Below are 18018 nucleotides of genomic sequence, written 5' to 3' on the forward strand. Positions count from 1 at the left end.
GTAGGCGAGCTAAAGTGAGAAGGCGAAACATTCCCTACACAGGGTTGTGCACTGGGTTTGGCACCCGCCACGTAAAAAAACACCCTAATGAAAATACGCAACAAGTCTCGAATGAGTGACCCCCCTTTTGATGACGATCATGGCAAACGAAATAAGGACTACGATTACTATAATCGCGTAAGTGGTGTCTACGCCAATTAAGATATTTCCCTATCTGCTCCAAATTGTATGTATGCATGTATGTTAATATTTAACCTAACAGTTTATTATTTTCCAAAGTAAATATGCAAATTAAATACAAATCGTATTTTAATGTGCCACAGATAGTCACACACTTGCTTGCTGTTGATGCCACATTTATAAATAGATAGTGGCACTTTTTGTTGTTGTTGATTTTGACATGCAGTTTTCCTTTTTCGTTATGTCTGTCATATTTTAGACGCTTGCCACACTTGTATGCTACTACAACTGCAACGCCAGCGCCGGCTGCATGCCACCGCCTTTGTTGTTGATGAAAGTGATTTATCTGCCACACGCGCTGTTGCTTTGAATCACAAAGAGATCACTTGCTGTTGATAGCTACCGCCCGCCGCTGTGTCGTCTTCTAACCTCCAATACGCGTATATGCACATGTATGTAAATAGGCGGTGCCACAGCAAATAGGCACAAAAATTGCAAACAAATTTTCAAATGTAAACATATTTACATGTATGTATGTATATACATATGTAAATAAGCCAGTTGCAATGTGGGCGGCTGGCAATAAATGCGTTGAGTGGAGTGGAGCAGCGCATTTTACTTTCAATATCTACAGCTGCCTTTTGTGGGTTAAATGATGCACTCATTTTCACTGCTTGCAACGCAAAACGGCTACGTGGAAGGTGAAAATGCGGGTGTGCAGTTGCGTTTTGGTGCAAGTAGTGTGGGCGGGTGGGCAGGAGGGTAGCGTTGTTGTAAGTCTACAAGCACATGTCTGACTGGGTCGCTGTCGACGACCTACTGACTGCGTGTGCTGCAATAACTACGCATGTGTGTGTGTGTATGTGTTGCAAGTATTTTATTGTTACACTTTGACTTTTTCGCATTTTTCTGCACTTCTTTTTCGCTGCAATGTAAAATGCAAAACGCATTTTCAGTTTCCTAAAACTGCTTTTAATTTACATACTCGCATACATACACTTACATTAAAACAGACGAGTGTGCCACAGTTTTTTCCTTCGTTTGTGTTTCTTCCTTTATTTTACGACGTGTTTTTGTTGTTGCAACGGAAGCTCGGCGCATAAAAGTTATTGTTGCATACAACAGCTGCCCTCGCGTACACAAAAATATTTGCTACAAAGTGATTTTGCGCCTCCGTTATCTTCGGCTAAGATGGTGGCACCAAAATAACTTTCAGTATTCTTCCTTTTTTGTAGTTTTTTTCGCTTTCGTTAATATTGACGGTGTGCTATCTTCGCTTGTTTACTACCACGCCTTTTACTGTATGCTGGATCCGTGTTACCCACGAAAGTGGTCATAAATTTTATAATAATTATGTGGGAGTAACCTCTTCGGAGACGTGTATGTAAATCTCTCTTACTACTGTGTTGTAGAGCGTACAAAAAAAGTAATAGTTTGAAATTGAAAATGCTTTGTTGCCACTTAAGTTGACTTGAGCGAAAATTCATAAAACAATTTTTTTCTTCATATCCAGTTTTCGACTGTCCAAAATGTGCATTTTTGTTTTAGGTTAGATTATTGTCATGATAGTCTCGCCTGGTTAAGCTGGTTATTTATTACTCGGTGACTAAATTTACTTTTTATTAATTCTCCATAAATCAATTCATTTACCATAATACAAGCTTATTTTAAGCTTTTATTAAATTAAGTTTTTATTGGAATTGATCGGAAATGCGTTCTGGTTAGAGTTGTCGAAGTCAGCTAAAGCTAAAAACGAACCGTTCAACGGGGAATATAAATAAAGGAGCTGTAAGTCAAGCAAAGATATAGTTACTGTCATATAAGGACTCTTTGCATACCGGACTTATGTATGTATATTGTCTAGCCTGAATATTTAGCAGATTAAAGAGGGCCTCTTCTGCAAAAGTAGGAGATTAATCTATTACAATATACAGTATGTAATTGAGCAAGGCACACTCTAGTTTTGCGTAACAACTTGAAACTTCGTCTGCAATATTTCTTGGCTTAACTACGAGGACAGCATAAGGTCTATTGATGACTTCTTTGCTTCTCTATGAATGATATTTGATGCCTGCCAGCATTTATGGTCTAACCGATAAAAATTATGTTAATAAAATATCGATGGAATACTGTAAGAATGACATTTTGCAAGCAAGTGAATGCAAGGATACTTGGAGTTAAAACAGCTTAAAGGGGAGTTCGCAACTTAACTTGGAGCTTGAGGATATTACTGTATACCTTGCTCCTAAGGAGATACCGAGAGACATCCGGCAATTATCGATAAATTTCGATCTTGTTTATAAGCGTTTTACTGATCCAAGAAACTGTATTGGGGTTGGGGAAATTAGCGCCGAAACCGTTCGGCGTGCTGGATTGTGTTGCAATTTAACTTCACCTTTATCCTCCTAATTTCCTTAGATGGTTCAAATCACTATTTTGTTTGTCGAAATTGTTGATTACACTGGTTCGAAGTTTAAAGAGAAATACCGGCGAAAAAACAAATATGATGTGAATATTTATTCTTTATTGACGTGGAGACCGCTTACGCGGTTATAGCCGAGTTTACAACAGTGCGCCAGTCGTTCTTCCTTTTTGCAGTTTGGCGCCTATTGGAAATTCGAAGTGTAAGGCTGTTGTTTCGTTTTCATTGCAAGACTTTTTTTCGTGGCGGGTCCCAAAACCAGTGCACAACCCTGTGTAGGGGATGTTTCGCCTTATCACTTTAGCTCTTCAAACGGATGTTCTTAGGCTGCCCAGAGAATGCTTGATCAAAGACCGAAAGTCGTGAGCTGCTTGAGCCATATGTAAAATAATCGTTTCTGGCCACTCCCAAGTGAATGGCAATCAGAGAACTTTTCTCACTTGCGTGAACTTCTACACATGACTCCATCCTCCATACGTATACTTACAAGGTCGTATTAAACTAATCTTTGATACAGGTGTATAGTAACACTACGTCTTAAATTAAGTTCAGCTCGCAGTACTCTTACATTTTGGATTAAGTTATGTGCACATATTTTAAACCATGTTAAATTTAGTATGTGCTACAATTTTTGCATACATTTGCATAGCTTGCATCTTTCATAACTGTTCATTTCCGTTCCATTGCATATTTGAATGAGCTTTTATTGATATTTTCTCCACCACTTCATAAATGCTCACGCTCTCCACGAGAAAAAAAAAATCGTATGTGCATCTACGTATGTATGTATTTGCAAAAAATCAACACCTGCAGCGGTGGAGCAAAAGCCTCACGAGAACAACACTGCACCCCAGTGTGTGTGTATACCGTAAGCAGTGCGCCTACGCTTCGCATGCACGCAACATTTTTACACACAAATACGCATCTGCGAATAAGCACATAAACAATTGTCTTACAAAATAACCGACAACAAAACGTGACACCATATTCCGGTTATTGAACTACAATGCCTTAAAACAGCAATAGCAACAAACAATGCTGTACGCAGTGTTAGTCATCGTGAGCGCTAGCAACATGTTGCCAGATATTTTGGCACGCGCTGCAAATGTTGCTAACGGCATATCGTATCCATCATATGTACTCACCAGTATCGGCAACATGTCTTGTATGTATGTGTGTTTGAAAGTATCTTAGCACAACCTAGCCCAACAAATGCAGACAATGCGCATCGCAACGGCGATGATGTATTTGTTTATTGTTTTTGTTATTTGACTCCACTGAATATGTGCCGCTACGACAAAAGCGCTGCAAAGCTCCAAACAACAAAACAGTCACAAATCAGCTGTATGTGCTGAGCATACTCATTTCATTTATTTTTGTTTGTATACATACTCCCTGTGCATTCGTATAGTTGGTTGATGAGAACTCGTGCTTGTGGGAGCGCGCTTTTTAGTAATCGCTCTGCTCAACATAATGTTCTTGGAGAAATTTTAGCTTTGCAATGTTGATGCACTTGTGGTGTTGCCAATGCGGTGGTTTTTATATTTGACTGAATTTGCCATGATTTTATAATAAAAATTTTTATAATAAAAATTATATAAAAGTATGCATTAGCATATCACTACTCGGAAGTTCAAACCATAATGGAAAAAGTTTAGTATTCAAATATTTTGAAAAAAGTCATCTAAATATGTACATACTATATAATTTTTTTTTCTTATTTTTATTTTTTTTTTTGTTGGTTTTTCGTTCACTTTGCCTACAAAGGGCCTCAGTTAGGATAAGCGAGCTGTGGTTGAACGAATTATTTTTTTTTTGTTTTACTATTTTTGGTGGATACTGATGTTAAACGCTTGAACTAAGTTCTGTAAAATTTTCAAAACAAAATAAATAAAAATATGGGTGCAAAGTTCTACTGTGAAAATTACTGGTAGATGAAATAAAAAACAATTTCGAATCCTTTGGGATTTTTTAGGGTCTTTTTTACATTTTTTGAGAACATTTAACATAATAATGTACATACATATGTACATATATATTTTTATATCGTAACAAAATACAGATTTCTACGAAGAATTAAAAAAAAATATATTTCGACGTCAGTTTTTTTGATTGAAAATTGAGATTCTTCTTCCATATTAAGTCCAAACTAGGAACAAAAAATAAATATTTTCAATTTAAAAAAATTAGATGTATGTTCCGAAGAAAAGTAGTTTTTCATGAAGAAAAAAACAATTTTATGTTTAATAAAAATGAGAAACCTAAAAACTTGGTTATTTGAATTTTCCATATAAGCTACATACTATGTCCCAAAACTGCTCACACAAAATTTTTAGGTCTTTTCATTACATACTACTTTGCCATATAATTGTTTTCCATATGACTCCGGAAATCGGGATAAACAATTTTTAACCCTTGAAAATTGAATCACGCCCCCGCTTCCACTTCCCGTGCCCAGATCGTCCTTACATTATTTTTCCTTTCTTCTTTGTTTTTCTATCTTTTCTTTCCATTGGGTTTCATCTTAATATAATTTTTTTGCTTTAAGAAATTTTGTACCCTGGTCTATATAGTAAATCATAAAAAAGTAATATGCTACTTTTAAAGTTTTGTAAAAATTATCATACTATATACACAAAATTATTCAAATCAGCTGAGCTACATCTGTAGTACTGTAATATACAAAATGTCTTATGACAGCTAACCGAAATTCAAATTGGTTAAACTGAAAGTTCTGTATCCACGTACATTTACTGCTTCACTGTATTCCCCCGAATAATCTCGTTACAACGAAGTATTGTTCTAGATGTTTTTTGTTCTTCATCCACTGCCACAAAACAGTTTTTTTTATTTTACTTTTTAACCGCTCTACGAAATGCTCAGTTGTACGCTCGCTCACACAACAAAAGTCGGCATACGTTTTGTTTACCACCAGACGGCTTTTTGACTGCAGTGGTTGCTGCTTTTGTTGACTTTTCTCGGCTCATGAGCACACGTTTACTTATTCCCGTTGCTTCTGCTTTTACTTGCCGCTCTTAGCTGGCTGGCACATTAATCACACCGCTGCTTATCGGCTTGTGAACGTGTATGCGTGTGTGTACTTTAGTGTTGCATAGCGCTTTTCCGCCTGCTCTCTGCATTGTATGCGCTCTCGTGAGTGTCTTCATGCCATGCGGATCGATATAATATAAAATGTTTTCCACTTTTCCATTTACGGTTCAGTCGAAAGCTTCAAATCGTGACGTTCACAACAGAGGAAAAAAGAAAAGCGCATAAAACGTATTCACGCACGAACATTAAAAGAAAAGAAATATTTATTTAAAAAAAATATAAAGTATTTATAAATTAAACAAAATTCTTAAAATCTTCCAAAACACCAAAATAATTTAAGGAAAAGCAAAATATTATTTTTTCCAACGAAAACGTGAACAAAAGCGAAAAAGTTTCGAAGTGTGCTCATATTCAGTATTATCCTGCCGCGTTTTCAGCTACAGAAATAACCGTTAAAACAATAAAGTGTTGGTTTCTTTGTGAGTTTTATATCGAAAAAATATAAAAAGCTAAGAATTTGCAAAAAAAAAGGCAATCGAAAATTGTGAAATATTTCAAAGGACTCAAAGACCACATAGAAAAGTATTATCTCATAGCATCGCCGGAGTGTTGTAGCAGCGTTGCAGCTGGCCTACGCATTATACTTGTGCAGCCAAATGGCCGCCAGCATCCCACCAGCTGTATGTAATGGCTCTAAAAGCTGCGCTCTCATCCTGTTCAAGGATACAACTTACGCTCTTCGATGCGCACATAGCTTTCAGTCCTTTTGCATGGACTTGGCTGCGTTGTAACAGATTTTCACTCTTCACCCCTGCCACAGTGCAACCCCCTCTATTATATATGTATCTGTAAAGTTTCGGCTCTCTGGCCATATGCTGTATTGATTTTACGACTTCCTGCAAAAGTTTACGCACTTTGCTAGTAGAAGAACTCAATTGCAACCCAGTGTGTGGGAGTACTAAAGGCATTTCTGCTGTGCTATTTATTTATTTGCTCTGTTTTTCAAAGTCAGCGCTGACTGACGTGCGGCACATATCCTTGACAGCTGACATGTGACAAGGATATGCAGTATGTATATATGAAATGCATGTACATACATATATATGAAATACCTTATACGGCATGGAATGTCACAATGTAGATATCTACGAGTTCTAATCAACTTTTGCAATCAATAATGTCTCCATCCTTGGAAATATTTCACAATTTCCCGGACACCAACGCCCTTATTGCCATCACTCAAGCATGTGTTGTTTCTTTGTGCTCAACTCTAGATTACTTTCTTGAGAAAGCTAAAGAAACTTCCAGTAGAGCACTTGCCACATCTACCGACTTAACGACGTAGCATCCGGCGAGGTTTTTTTTTTTTGTTGTTGAACTTGGGTACAAGAGGAAGTCCGAAATCATCAAAGCCAACGATCTTTCACGTGTCAGCGTTGCAATTGTGCAATTAACATTTAAATAATATATAACTACATATACGAAAAAAAATAAACAACACAAAAATGGCCACATACGCTGCATTCAAACATGTTGAACTCTACAATGTGGGCAAAACTAAAAAGAGGTAAGCAAAAGTAGTCGAGTCAAACCGATTAACTACATACTTAAATAAATAAATATGTACTTTCCATATGTATCTTGTTCGTTAGCTTGTATGAGGCTAGTTAGTGACTTTCCAATTCTACTTTAAACAGGCAATTAAAGTGAAAGGGCTGAAAATCGTACTAAGCGTCAATTTACTAACTCACAGTAGCTTCTATTAAAATGTTCAGCCAACTGATGAGCGGCTATGTGTGTTTTAACTTGCTACTGGCATTTCGGGAATAAGCCCTGCATATTTATATATGTATGTATGTACGTACATAAGGAAAGTAACTGCTTAATTGCAGAAGTTGCCTTAATGGCGGAAAATAAAAAAAATTGCTAAGGCGGCGGAGCACTTTTCTGAAAGGGCAATGCATAGGAGCTTATTTGTGGGGCTACAGCGATTAGGTCCAAAAGATTTTTTTTTTTTATTTTCAACTTTCGAAATTATTAACCATTATTCTCCCATATGAAGTTTTCTTTAATCAAAATTATTTTCTTTTTATTAATTATGTCAGTGTCTTTATTAATATCTGAAAGGCATTAATATTTTCAACTTTTGAAGCAATGGCTTAGCATGACCTTCTTAGATATATTGGGTAGTCGAAAAAGTCTTTTCGTATTTCTAATCAAACTTCAACTTTTTTATTTTTATATTTATACTAATAAATAAATAAACAAATATGTACCATTTTGGTCGACCACTTTTTGCCATTTTTCCGCTATAGACATTATTCCATCAGTGTAAAACTTTAATTAGTGTGAATCGAAATTTCCAGAACGGAAGCGAGAGAACCATTGTTGTGCTACACGAACTGATACAGCATCATCTCCGTAAACTGCACAAATTTCATTGGTGGTTGCATGACATTCTTTCTTATTTTATAAAAAAAAATTCAAAATATAGCGAATTTCTTAACTATTTTCACTTATTTTTGAACAGCTGTAACTTTTTTTCAACTTCCCCGAAACTATTTTGATTTCATTTATTATTTGAAGCTTAAAATCTCACCTTTTCTACACTATATGGTATGACATAATGTGTTTGGTAGCACTGTAGATATGTATACGAGTGCAACGACTACTATTGATAAAATACGAAAAGACTTTTTCGACTACCCAATATATTGTATATTGATATCATTGATATATGTATATAATTGACTTGATTGCTATCAAGTATCGAAGGAATAAGATTCTTAATAATAATTTCGATTTTCGAATTTCGAATCTCGTGTTTGAGGATTTTTTCCACAAGATACAACTTTTTCGGGTGAAATTGTCTAACCATTATGTCCAGAAATCAAAATAGTAACTAAGTTTTCCGATCGCTACCAGTATTTATCTATGGCAATAACAATGTTTTTTACGTTTTGAGAGAATTTTGTACAGAGACAACTTCCTCACCGCCATACATCTTTCTTCGAAGATCGGCTAGAAGACCAAGAGCATCAAAATTTTTTTCAAAATAATTGTCGATTATTGCTTAAATTGAGTTCTGTAATTATACAATTTTTTATTCAATTATAAAAAAGTTACTCTTCAAAATGAATTCCGTATTCAAATTTCCTCTGATGCAGCTTTGATGCCAAAACAATTGCTTGGTGGATGGTAGAAAAACTCACACAGGGTTTGCCATTTTAATTTCTATTAAACTTTAATAATTTTGAAGAGCTGTTGAAGGGTTTGATATATTTTGAATTTTGCGAGGTTTTTCTTTTGGTCAGTTCCACTAAATTACATTGTTCTTACTTTCCAAATTTGAGAAGAAATAACTACTGTCTCGATTTTCAACAGTTTGACATTTTTCTAAAATTTAATCAAATACGGTAACAAAAAATACGTTATCTTTGTAGCCCATGACTTTACTAAAGTTTACTTTCAAGAATACTTTAAAATTTAAAAATCACTTTTCATTACTGCTCTTGTACCAGCACCTCACCATATTACAGTAGAGGCCCGCTAATCCGGATCAATTAAAACCGGCCCCTATCCGGAATATAAGGAAATCCGGATTACCAAAGACATATTAGAACTATGTATTATGAAAAAATATTTATAAATTTCCGTTTGTTTATTATAATAAATAATACACATGTTCCAAAAAAACAAAAAAAAAATTAAACCAATAAAGCATAAAAGCGAATGTAGTGAATAATAAACATGGTGATCCGGATTAGAGAATACGGATAGAGAATGTCGGTCCGGATTACAAGGGACATAATAGAAATTTTGAGTTTTTGAACCTTGTCCGGATTACAGTTTTTGAACCTTGTCCGGATTTGAACCTTGTCCGGATTACAGTGGAATGGTAAACAAAATGAAATCAGCTATCTGCTGAATGCTCATTAAAAACACATTCATTAGTTGGCATTTATCGGTAATATAATCTAAGCAATTTACCAAGAATACTCGCAATACCATATAACCATGCCACATCAGCGTCAGACGTCAGGTCGGGCTATACCACACACATTCATACACACCACAAGTCAACTGATAGTGTTAAAACTTTTGTTTAGCCATAAAATTCTTTCATTAAGAAGTACACACTCACATGCCAGAAACCCTCAGCTCGCCCCCGCAAACGCGCAACCCAACATGCCAACACTACTTGACCCCGTTAGTGGTAGATGCAGGCGGTGAGTATGACGAAAGCGTGCTCGAGCAAAGAAATGAGGTTAGGATACAACTTGGAGAGGGAGTATCGTTTACAAAACAAATGGTCAACCCTCGACAGCTTTTAAAGTAACAACCTCATTTTAATTTATTTTTAATTTTGTGTCTAAGTTTATATGCAGGAATTAACAGCACCCTCTTTGGTGGGTGGACGTGTAGCGTTTCAGTATCAATCAAATATGAAATGCATTATAATGTTGTACATGCAAACAACCCCTGTTTGTGCGCTTGCTTATTGTAATTTTTTTCAACTTTGTTGTTGCTCGTCAACTTTGTATATTCTTATAAATAGTGGGTGGTAACTATACAAACTTTATTAATGACTCAAATTAGATTACAAGTCACTCGGATTTTTATGCTGTGTTGGCTTTTAGATTTATATTATTATTTTTTGGTACGAGCGCACTTGGATAAGCCTGACCTTTTAAAAAAATTATTTTTTTTTTTGTTTTGTGTTGAGACCAACAATTCTTTAATATTTAATATATTTAAAAAAACTTAGAAATTGTGACTAATTTATTAGAGCCCAACTTGTCAATGCCTGTGCCGCTTCATATTTGAAAAAAATCCCATCGTTAGTATAGTTTATCTTATAGTGAACATTATTCTTACTTCGTCTAAACCATTCCACTTTTCCTTCAAACCTTAAATTATTTAACTAATAAAAGTAAGTTTTACCTGGGATATTATATGATAAGTACTATGTTCTCTTCCGCGTAGGTTCGGTCAGGTTGTAAGCTCATCATGACTCGCATCATTTTTTGCGCCCCAATAATTATGGTGGGTACCCTGTCGTTTTTTCACTTCCAGGAGGCCTATTCTGTAACTCGATTCGAAAAAAATTTTACTCGAATTTGAATTTTTTATATTCTGTAATTCGATTTTCGGATTTTCAAGCCAATTTTCGAATAAAATATTCGTTAGATTTTGAGTTGTAGAAGGCAAAAACGAAAATTGAACGTATTTATACTGGCACAGGGTGGTACAACTTTCGCATAATTATAAAGTAGATCCGAATTTCGAATAGAATACATTTATGTATCGGGATAGAGAATAGGGCCCCAGTAGCCTAACTATGATTTCGTGGAAATTGTGAACAAAATTTTGGCTTTATTAATTTTCGAAAATTCGATTTTTTTTTTCTAATTTCATTTAAAAGGCGAGAAGGCTAGAATTTCTTACAAATTATTACACCGAATTGTTTTTACGTAATTCCAATATTTCACAAAGGATTATTACCTTACCACTCAGGACCATAGTCCATATAATCCATCGTCAGTTTCTTAGTATTAATGATGTTAGTTCATATTTTAAAAATATTTTAATTCCCTTGTTTCCGTAGCCGATCTCCACGAAAATCTCTGAAAAACGACTCTGACGGTGAATAAAAGTTTCCTGTCAAAAACTGTTTATCTGCTATCAAAAACCCCAAAAATTTGTTATTTTATATGATCGATATGATGATATACATATGTAGATGTTAGATCGAAAGCGTAGACAAAATTTTGACTTCGACAAAGAGTCGTTTTTTTGTGAAAAATAATTTAAAATTCAGAGCGACTTAAAAATTCATATTTCTTTAATCATTACCAGAAAAATATATTCAAGGTGGTCGTGTGAAACATTCTTTTCCATCACTTCAGAAGAAGGCATTTTCCGATTACACAAATTTAAAAAATTACTACTAATACGCTTATACTCCGAAGGTATTTGCCGTATTAACTTCAAATTTTCGGAGAATATTATCCTCAAATATATGTAATTAGTACATACGATATATCAAGAAAATCGGTTTTTTGAAATTCTCAATTTTATATAACCACATAGACAATCAAAACAGACTACTCCAAAAGCCCTCGTGTTCAACATTGCCATTTTGTTTCCCTAACTGTCTCAAATATTTGTGTACGCCAGTCTGCATACATCAGCTGTTTGGTAATTTAAGCATTAGAAACACTTTTGACCGGCACGTCAGCTGGCGCTTCATTGTGAAACTGCGTGTAGCCGTGTTTGAAACAAATTTACATAGGCAAAAAAAAGACGAAACACTAAATGACGTTGCCGAACACGCGACTTGCGTTGTGCACGTTTTACTGTTTGTCTAACGGTACGTTACGTCACGAAGGTGCTGAGCAGGCATGAACCAGGCGATCTAGCCGGCAGCGGGTGGTCATTCCTATTTAGTTATGCTAATGCGACGCATTCTACAGTCAATTTTTAAGGCTTCTCGCCACAGTGCGACCGTTTGTCTGACGTCGCAGCGTGCATTACTTGTGGGTGGGTGTGTTCTTTTCACTATTGTTAACAAAAATCGATAGCTCTTTGGGCTTTGCTTTACACATAGTATATTATTTAGTGTGTTTTGTTGTTGTTGCAAAAGCCCTTGTATGTTGGTATGTTCTTAATTATGACATCTCCACCGTTATTCTATTGCCAGCTGTCAATATTGATTTTTGTGCATTGCATTAGAAACAGAAATTACGCCGCATACACACACACGTTATACGTGTGGGTTTGTGGGTTTTCGTTCGTTGACTTTTCAATTTTGAAAATTCCACACTTGCAAAGTGCATTAACCTCAACGTCAACTTTTAATACGAGCGCGCGATGTCTAGTCGACAATTGGCTTCGACGCGTCATGAGCTGTTATACAGACATACATATGTATATGATACATATCTACATACTTTACATACATATACATATATGCCTGTAGTATTCAATCAGCGTCAAGTCGGTGGGTATTCTTTGTCGCAAGTTATCCTCGCTCCGACTCAAACCACTTAACGGCTTAACTTGCCGACTTGCCAGTGCTTCGTCTATTCACTTCCGGTCGGCTTACTTTTGGTATGTGTGTTAATACATATGTATATATGTATGTATAGGCTTGCTAATGCCACATTTGCGATTTTCTTGCCACATTTTCGTACCACATGCCACATTCTAAGCAAACGACCGCCACAACAAAGCGAATTCGCAAATCAGCTGTACTTCGGTCGGAGAGTGGTCAGCGTCAGCGCTTTTGATTTACTTGCCTTTCGAAAATGTCTAAATTCCCCTTGGACCGAGGAAGTTTGTGCAGCCTTTGCGCATATTTTTATTGCAGTCTGTGTCTCAGCTGAGCTCAGCCCACCTGCTCCGCATATTTGTCGTTTTTCGCGCTTTTACTCAAATCAACCGTTAGTATGCGCGGTATGCATGAGTTTTCCCAATGTTCTTGCGCCATGAAAACGTTTCCTTGACCATTTTATTGCATTTACCTTTGAAATAGCGTCCGCTTTCTGCTTTCTATTTTCCTTGTACGGGGCAGAACATAAGCGTGCAAAAAAGAAGCCGAAAAAATCAAGTGCGAGTTCAATGAACCCACAATTTACATATAGTTGACTAAAGGTCTATACATACGTACATATGTTGCAAGTGTGTAGGCAGTTAAATTTTAATCGTTTTCAGTTGTTTCTCGTGTGCTTCTTCTTCTTTTCATTTCCTTGACCAGGTAACTACTATTTGTTGCTGTTGTAGTTGTTATTGTTGTCGCACTGCTGCTCATACATTTAGCAAATTTTATGGAACATGAATAATCAACCGAGCTGACTAAGCAACGTGCCAGCGAACTGTGTATTGATGTGTGTGTGTGTGTGTTCGCCAGGGTGAAATAATCAAGTTAAGCGGCTAGCCAGCCAGTTCTGCCAAACACGTTCAGTTTCCCGAATCGCCAAAAATAAACTGCACTTCGAAGAGTTGGTGACAAGTTACGCTTTGCTGCCTGCACGCCGCAGCTTCGTCTTTCACGGCTTTCGTCTTTCAAATGAAAACTGGAAACTTAATAACTTCAGAGTTCTAAGAAAAGTTTTGCAAAATTCTTTATGTACTACATGTATATTCTCAGCATTTCGGCTCTTTATGGCACTCACAACTCCGCTTACTTTAATCTTTATCATTCTAGCATAACAATACCGCTTCCAGTTGTTATTGTTGCATTTGGCAACTTTTCTGCGCTTCGGCAATTTATTGCCAATAAACTTTGTGCAGTTCGCTAATATTTTTTTAATCTTTCTTGCAATTAACTGTTTACCGCTTAGCCATGGAGCTTTTAAAGCCGGCACTTCTAAATGTGAGAAAATAAATTTCGGTGTCTGCTTGCTGACAGTTCGCCTAAAATTAGCTACAACAAACATGGAAATTTAATTTTCGAACTGAACTCACACAATGCTCCCTTAGGTGTTATATACATATGTATGTACATTAATGCATTTGCAATGAAATTTTTTTGTAAATAAAACTCATAAATAGCTTGGAAGAGCCACACAGCTTTATGTGGCTTTTCTGTCTCGATTTTTCACTTTTATGGCATGTCATCTACCAGTCGGCACTTTTCGAACACATAACTTTTCATTGAGTTATTTTTAATATCCAGTAAGTACATGCAATATACAACCCTACATACATACATACATATGTATATGTATGTTATATGTTTTCGTGCTTCTGGTATTGTCGCTCACGATATATTGCATCCGATTGTGTCCATAGTTTTCCATTCGTGCTATTTATGTAATTTTTCTGGGTTATTGCTCTTGTTATTGCTGCCAGTAAGCCTTTCGTTTTTTTTCATGTTAGGGAAAGTGTGAAAATAATCTTGCCTTCCATGGAAAAGTATGTTTTAACTAAAAAGGGCAAGTCACAGCAGCAAATGCCTAGCCTTCTAAAGAGAGTAATTTATAGAATAATCGTATAAAATTAACACTTGTTCTATAACATTTCGAAAAGTAAAGAAAAAATATTGAAGATTCTTGTAAATGAAGTGTTGGTGATCGTAGAATAATCCAAATTTACTAAAATGAAAATTTTCACTAGACTTTCACTTCTGATACTGTCAAAATGCTGTTGCTTTTGTTGTGCTGGTTCTTTTTCAATTTCTAACGTTTAAGATAAATGTTGTCCATCTCGCTTCTACAGTTTCCGAAAAGTCAAAAATTTTCTTATATTTATTATATAATTTTAAGGGTAAAGTCAAGAGCATATCAATACATACTTTAAAAGAAAGTCGATTTTTCTGGCCCTATGTCCCTTTGTATGCTTAAATCTTTAAAACTACGCAACGGATTCTGATGCGATTTTTTTTTAATTGATATAGTGATTGAAGAGGAAGGTTTATATGTATAATAATATAATATTGTTATTTTTGTGTTTTCGAATGTACGCTGCAAACGCAGGCTGAACCCTATGAGATTTATCAAAATAATTTACTAAATATTGTACCCATTGAAAAGGTCTACAGAAAACTCCGCATTTTTTTCCCCTTACTTTTTACGACAAATAACGGCTAATTTTCCGCCGGGGTCGGCGGGAGCGAGCCTATAAATAGCGCGTCGGAGGCCGCGGTTCACCCTATAGCACTTTGAATTTAGCAGTGATCGGACGCGTTTATTATCGGAGCTCTCGAGGAGAAGCGAGGAATATTTAAACGGAAACGATGTACTATTTCAAACTGATCCTTCCTAAAATATAATACAATTGCTAAATATTTGGAATAGTAAAATAGAACACAGTGCAGTGGATTATAACTGGCTTGGTAATCAGTCTATGAATATTATATCACGTGCATCCCAAAAGACTGATGTCATAACCTTGCCAGGCGACTTTTTCGTCTTTCCGTGCTTGAAGACCGGTTTATCATGTGCAGTTCACTATAATGTCTTTCGATTGGACTCCATTGCGAAATGGAAATTTGATGCTAACAAACTTTTTGTTGCCAAAAATGGAAGAACTGAACTTGGTTGACATGTGGTTTCAACAAGATGGCGCTACATGCCACACAGCTCGCGATTCTATGGCCATTTTGAGGGAAAACTTCGGAGAACAATTCATCTCAAGAAATGGACCCGTATTTTGTGGGGCTACGTCAAGTCTAAAGTCTACAGAAATAAGCCAGCAACTATTCCAGCTTTGGAAGACAACATTTCCGAAGAAATTCGGGCTATTCCGGCCGAAATGCTCGAAAAAGTTGCCCAAAATTGGACTTTTCGAATGGACCACCTAAGACGCAGCCGCGGTCAACATTTAAATGAAATTATCTTCAAAAAGTAAATTTCATGAACCAATCTAACGTTTCAAATAAAGAACCGATGAGATTTTGCAAATTTTATGCGTTTTTTTTTTAAAAAAGTTATCAAGCTCTTAAAAAATCACCCGATATCTACCGATTTCCGCCATGAACTGAATTCTCCGTTTTTACCCGAAAATTCTCTTAAACATTTTACCACATCCGGAACTCGGATGCGTCCACGTTAATGCTAAAATCTACAGGATGTTCAACTTCTTCTTCGATTTGTGGGTGTAATATGGTCGAAACTGTTTCCGATATTAACGAAACGAGTTCTCTTTTTTGATTAGGAGTGAAAGTGGAAGGGATGTTAGGAGAGGAAACGTTAGTGCTGGATGAGTGCAGATTTAATCTCGACAATGTCGATGCTATTTGTTCTTCCTGACTCATTTTGTTCACTTGTTTCTGATTATTTAATAATTTACTATTAATCTTAATATCAAACTTACATAAATATCATTTGCATTTTCCTGTGTTGATAATGTTTCCTCCTTTGTGTGATTAATTTAGATTTCTCCTCTTGTAGTGGTATTTGTTGTATTGGTTCTATTTGATGAATTAATTTAAATCTTTCCTCTTATAGTTGTATTATTTTACACTTGTTTAATTTATTCTAAATTTCCCCGTCACGCACTTTTTGTTCAATGTATTTGTATTTAGCTTATGCTTTTCGTTCGGCTGGGTTGATACTGCCCGTCCTTTTTCCGAAAGGTACTAAGGGGCCGAGTACGAAATGTTATTTAGGTTTCGTCCGCGAGTATAAAAAATATTATTATTTTTTCCTCACGGTCCCTGCTCGGGCGCCACATAAAAAATAAAACAATGCGTTTTTATAAGCAGCACTATGTGCTTCTGTTGAGCTTTATTACAAAACTGACTACACTTAACTTTAAGGTTTATAATCTAACCTATGCTTGAGCCGGCCTACGTGACCAAAGATGCTTGGTCAGCTAAAAGGGTTTGCGCGTGTAGCGCTCACCTGCAGCTATTTGGTTTTGGAGGAGAAGACATGGTTGCGCGTGTTTCGCTCACTTAAGAATTTAGCGGATGCGCGTTTAGCGCAGTTGCACTTTTGGTTGTAATAGGACTCCAAAGTATGCAAACGGTTTTTATGTTTCTAGCATATAATGTGGGAATGGAATTTATGTAGAAGTTCATAAAATATTGTGTTAACTTGTACATACCTACATATTTCAATATGTAACGATGCTTCGTTAAAATTCCTTTTCTTTGCATTTTTTACTGAGAATGTAGGTAACGGTAAATAATATTGTATTTGCACTTTTTATTGAGTATCGCGTCGCTTGTTTTACATGTTGTAGTTATTATTAATACATCACTTGACAAGAATAGTTATTACGCAAATTTTAAGTCTTAAGAAATGTCAAAAAAAAACAAAATATAAAACAAACAAGATTGAACTTAGTTAAAAAAACTGAGATCATTGCGAAAATTGACAAAGGTGTAAGTGGTAAACGGTTGGCATTTGATTATGGTGTTTGTGAAGTAACAATAACAAAAATTAAGAAGAAGAGATTTTAAATTTTAGAAGCAGTTTCAAATTCATATAGTGATTTACACAGGAAAACACTGCATTAACCAGAATTTATTGAGCTGGAACAAAAAATTTATGATTGGTGTTTGATGCAAAGACAACGCAATTGTAAGGTTAATGGCGCAATGTTAAAATCAATTGCTAAGACGGAGTTTGCAAGACTTTAAATTTTTTCTCCTCATAGTAAATACATATGTATGTATGTATGTAAATGTAAATATGTTTTTCATGTAAATCCATATGTTTTATTGAAGCAAATAAATGAATGAATTTTTTAAGTTTAAAAATGCATTTAATATTATAAAAACAGATAATTTATGTATATATTTGGAAAAGTAAATTATTCGAAAAAGTAAATTACCCAAAATACCAATCGATTTACTTTTCGAGAGTATACTGTAAACAAAGAGATCAAATCATTCCACAGGTAGCATATATACT

General features: G+C 35.6%; 1 protein-coding gene across 5 annotated transcripts in view; it reads left to right on the plus strand.

The window, feature by feature from the left end:
- The window catches only part of LOC120766440 (microtubule-associated protein Jupiter-like), a 226067-nt gene that overhangs the window by 129302 nt on the left and 78747 nt on the right, over window positions 1-18018 (plus strand). The window contains exons 1-2 of one of the 5 annotated variants that reach the window (XM_040091960.1): window positions 5833-6132; window positions 6928-7220. The exons of 3 other annotated variants lie outside the window; for them this stretch is intronic. In XM_040091960.1, coding sequence (XP_039947894.1) covers window positions 7159-7220 — 62 coding nt within the window. In that variant the 5' untranslated portion in view covers window positions 5833-6132; window positions 6928-7158. Of the gene's footprint in view, window positions 1-5832; window positions 6133-6927; window positions 7221-18018 lie in introns of those variants that run through there. One more of the 5 variants, XM_040091988.1, reaches the window with a different exon arrangement.

The sequence above is a fragment of the Bactrocera tryoni genome, chromosome 1 (assembly GCF_016617805.1).
Source record: "Bactrocera tryoni isolate S06 chromosome 1, CSIRO_BtryS06_freeze2, whole genome shotgun sequence".
Lineage (NCBI taxonomy): Eukaryota > Metazoa > Arthropoda > Insecta > Diptera > Tephritidae > Bactrocera > Bactrocera tryoni.